Source organism: Macrobrachium nipponense, chromosome 18 (assembly GCF_015104395.2).
Source record: "Macrobrachium nipponense isolate FS-2020 chromosome 18, ASM1510439v2, whole genome shotgun sequence".
NCBI lineage: Eukaryota > Metazoa > Arthropoda > Malacostraca > Decapoda > Palaemonidae > Macrobrachium > Macrobrachium nipponense.
In genome coordinates, this window is record NC_087211.1 from 68,943,884 (window position 1) to 68,946,383 (window position 2,500).

General features: G+C 44.6%; 1 protein-coding gene across 1 annotated transcript in view; it reads left to right on the forward strand.

Moving 5' to 3' along the window:
• Positions 1 to 2,500, forward strand: part of LOC135197117 (uncharacterized) — a 7,667-nt gene that overhangs the window by 4,345 nt on the left and 822 nt on the right. Inside the window, exon 2 of the mRNA XM_064224084.1 lies at positions 1,089 to 2,500. This exon is cut by the window's right edge and continues 822 nt beyond it. Coding sequence (XP_064080154.1) covers positions 1,089 to 2,500 — 1,412 coding nt within the window. The remainder of the gene's footprint in view (positions 1 to 1,088) is intronic.

A 2,500-nucleotide genomic window follows, 5' to 3' on the forward strand; every position in this document is an offset into this window, starting at 1 on the left:
TAATCAAGCTGTGTTATTTGAGATATAACTTACGAATAAGTTTGGTGCGATCGCAGCTATGATTCACTATTGCAATGGAAAGTTTTTTTTATACAATATCATACTGAGGTATTGGAGATATAAAGTGTAAATGATAAGTTTGGAAAATTTTCAAAATTGCGACAAATGGAAAGCATCCCTAAGAATAGTGAAGTGACTGCTTGTGTTTCAAGATTTAAAATAAATAAATAAGTAATAAGCAATAAAAAACACAGATAAAACTGTAAAATGAAAAGGACTACATGAAAAAATCCGATAAACAAACAAAAACACAAGCAGACTTCGCCACGGACACTAAAAGAAACATTGCGTAATGCAGTCCTTCCTGCAGTGATATTGCACAGCCTAGACAAGAAGCATTTTTGCGTGACTTGCCGTCCACTTTCGTGTTGGAGTTGTGTGTAATTACGTTGGATGCAAAAAGGGAGCATCGAGGCTCAAGGTGTAGGTGCCTCTTTTGGCATAATGTAGGTTTGGCTCTTTTTGACAGATGGTCAAGGGTTTTAACCTTAACTTTATTAAGCCATCGCAGACGCATGTGACTGCCTTTTATTATTTATTTTTATATCTTTTAGTCAGATTCCCTTTCACGCGATACTTGTACATATTTCTTTTTACGGTGTAACATTCCCATTCATTGTCATACTATTTCACCTTGCTGATATATTAAGATAAGCTATTTCTTCGTCTGCAGCCTGCAAATGAAATAGTTTATTTTTGTATATATATAACTACCATAATAAGGTAGACCATACTCATCCATATCCATCCTTATTACTAGTTTTGATTGTTGCTGTTTATATTCTTTTACAAAATTCACACTTCGTTTTTTATAGGAAATCTTTGAAATCTTATCCTAAACATAAAGCTAAAATTATACATAATCTATTGCAATTCTTTTGGCATACAACTAATTCTAGCATACACGATACTTTTTATAGAAAAATCCTTCAAGTGCCATGTATTCTTATTCATATCATCATGCATCGTGATTTCTGGCACGCGACCAATTCTAATGTCCTTTTGTTCATTTCTCTCCGCCCGAACAGATAGTGTTACTCTTAGCGGCGTTAGTCGCGGCCAAAACGAAAAGAGAAGCCGAAGCCGAGCCCTCCGGAGTCTACAGCCACGGACCAGGCTACAGTTATGGGTACGGCTTTGATACTGGTCTCGGCCACGGCCACGGCCACGGTCTTGGCCATGGCATCGGACACGGAATTGGCATTGGGCACGATCACGGATTTGGACATGGCGTCATCGTAGGCCATGCTGGCGGACATGCCCATGGGCTTGGCCATGGACATGGTTATGGACATGGTTATGGACATGGTGAAGTTTCAGCCTACCATCACAGCTTAGGACATGGCCATGGCATCGGAGGTGGACATGGATTTGGAATTGGACATGGTATTGGTCATGGAATAGGCCATGGTATTGGTCATGGAATAGGCCATGGTATTGGTCATGGACATGGTCATGGTCATGGGCATGGGCATGTAGTGGAACACGTTCACGTAGAGCACGGTCACGGTCACAGACTTGGACATGGGCATGGCATTGGACACCTTGGATTTGGACATGGCCATGGAATTGGCTTTGGACATGGTCTCGGACACGGACACGGACATCATGTTGTTGAGCACGTCCACCATGGCCCAGTTTATGGAGGCAATTCATACCTTCCCTACAGAGGAGGTTTTGGCCACTCCCTCCACAAGAGGAAAGCAGACCCTGAAGCAAAGGCAGAGGCTAACCCCGAACCCCTTCCTGAAGCCAAGGCAGAGGCAAGCCCCCAACCTGAAGCTGACCCTGTAGCCAAGGCAGACCCTGAACCTGCAGCTAGCCCAAACGCACTACCTAAAGCACTGGCAAAGGCAAAGGCCAAGGCATCAGCAAAGTCAGGAGTCTTAGGACATGGTCATGGTGCAGTTGTCGGAGTTAGTCCCGTTCTTGGTGGACTTGGAGTTGGTCATGGAGGATATGGTCATGGTGTTGCCCATGATGTTGTAGGACATGGAGTTTCTCACGGTGTTGTAGGACATGGAGTTTCTCATGGTGTCGTAGGACATGGCGTTTCACATGGTGTCGTAGGACATGGCGTTTCACATGGTGTTGTAGGTCATGGTGTCTCTCATGGTGTAGTAGGACATGGAGTATCCCATGGTGTTGTAGGTCATGGTGTCGGTCATGGTGTAGTAGGACATGGTGTTTCACATGGAGTTGTAGGTCATGGAGTCACCCACGGTGTTGTAGGTCACGGTGTCTCACATGGCGTCGTAGGTCACGGTGTTACTCATGGTGTTGTAAGTCATGGTGTTTCCCATGGCATAGGGCATGCTGGACATGGTGCCGGATACGGAGATCATGGTATTGGACATGGAGTTGTTGGACATACAGTAGCCCATGGTGTTGACCATGGATATGGCATTGGACATGGCATTGGACACGGCGTAAGCCACGG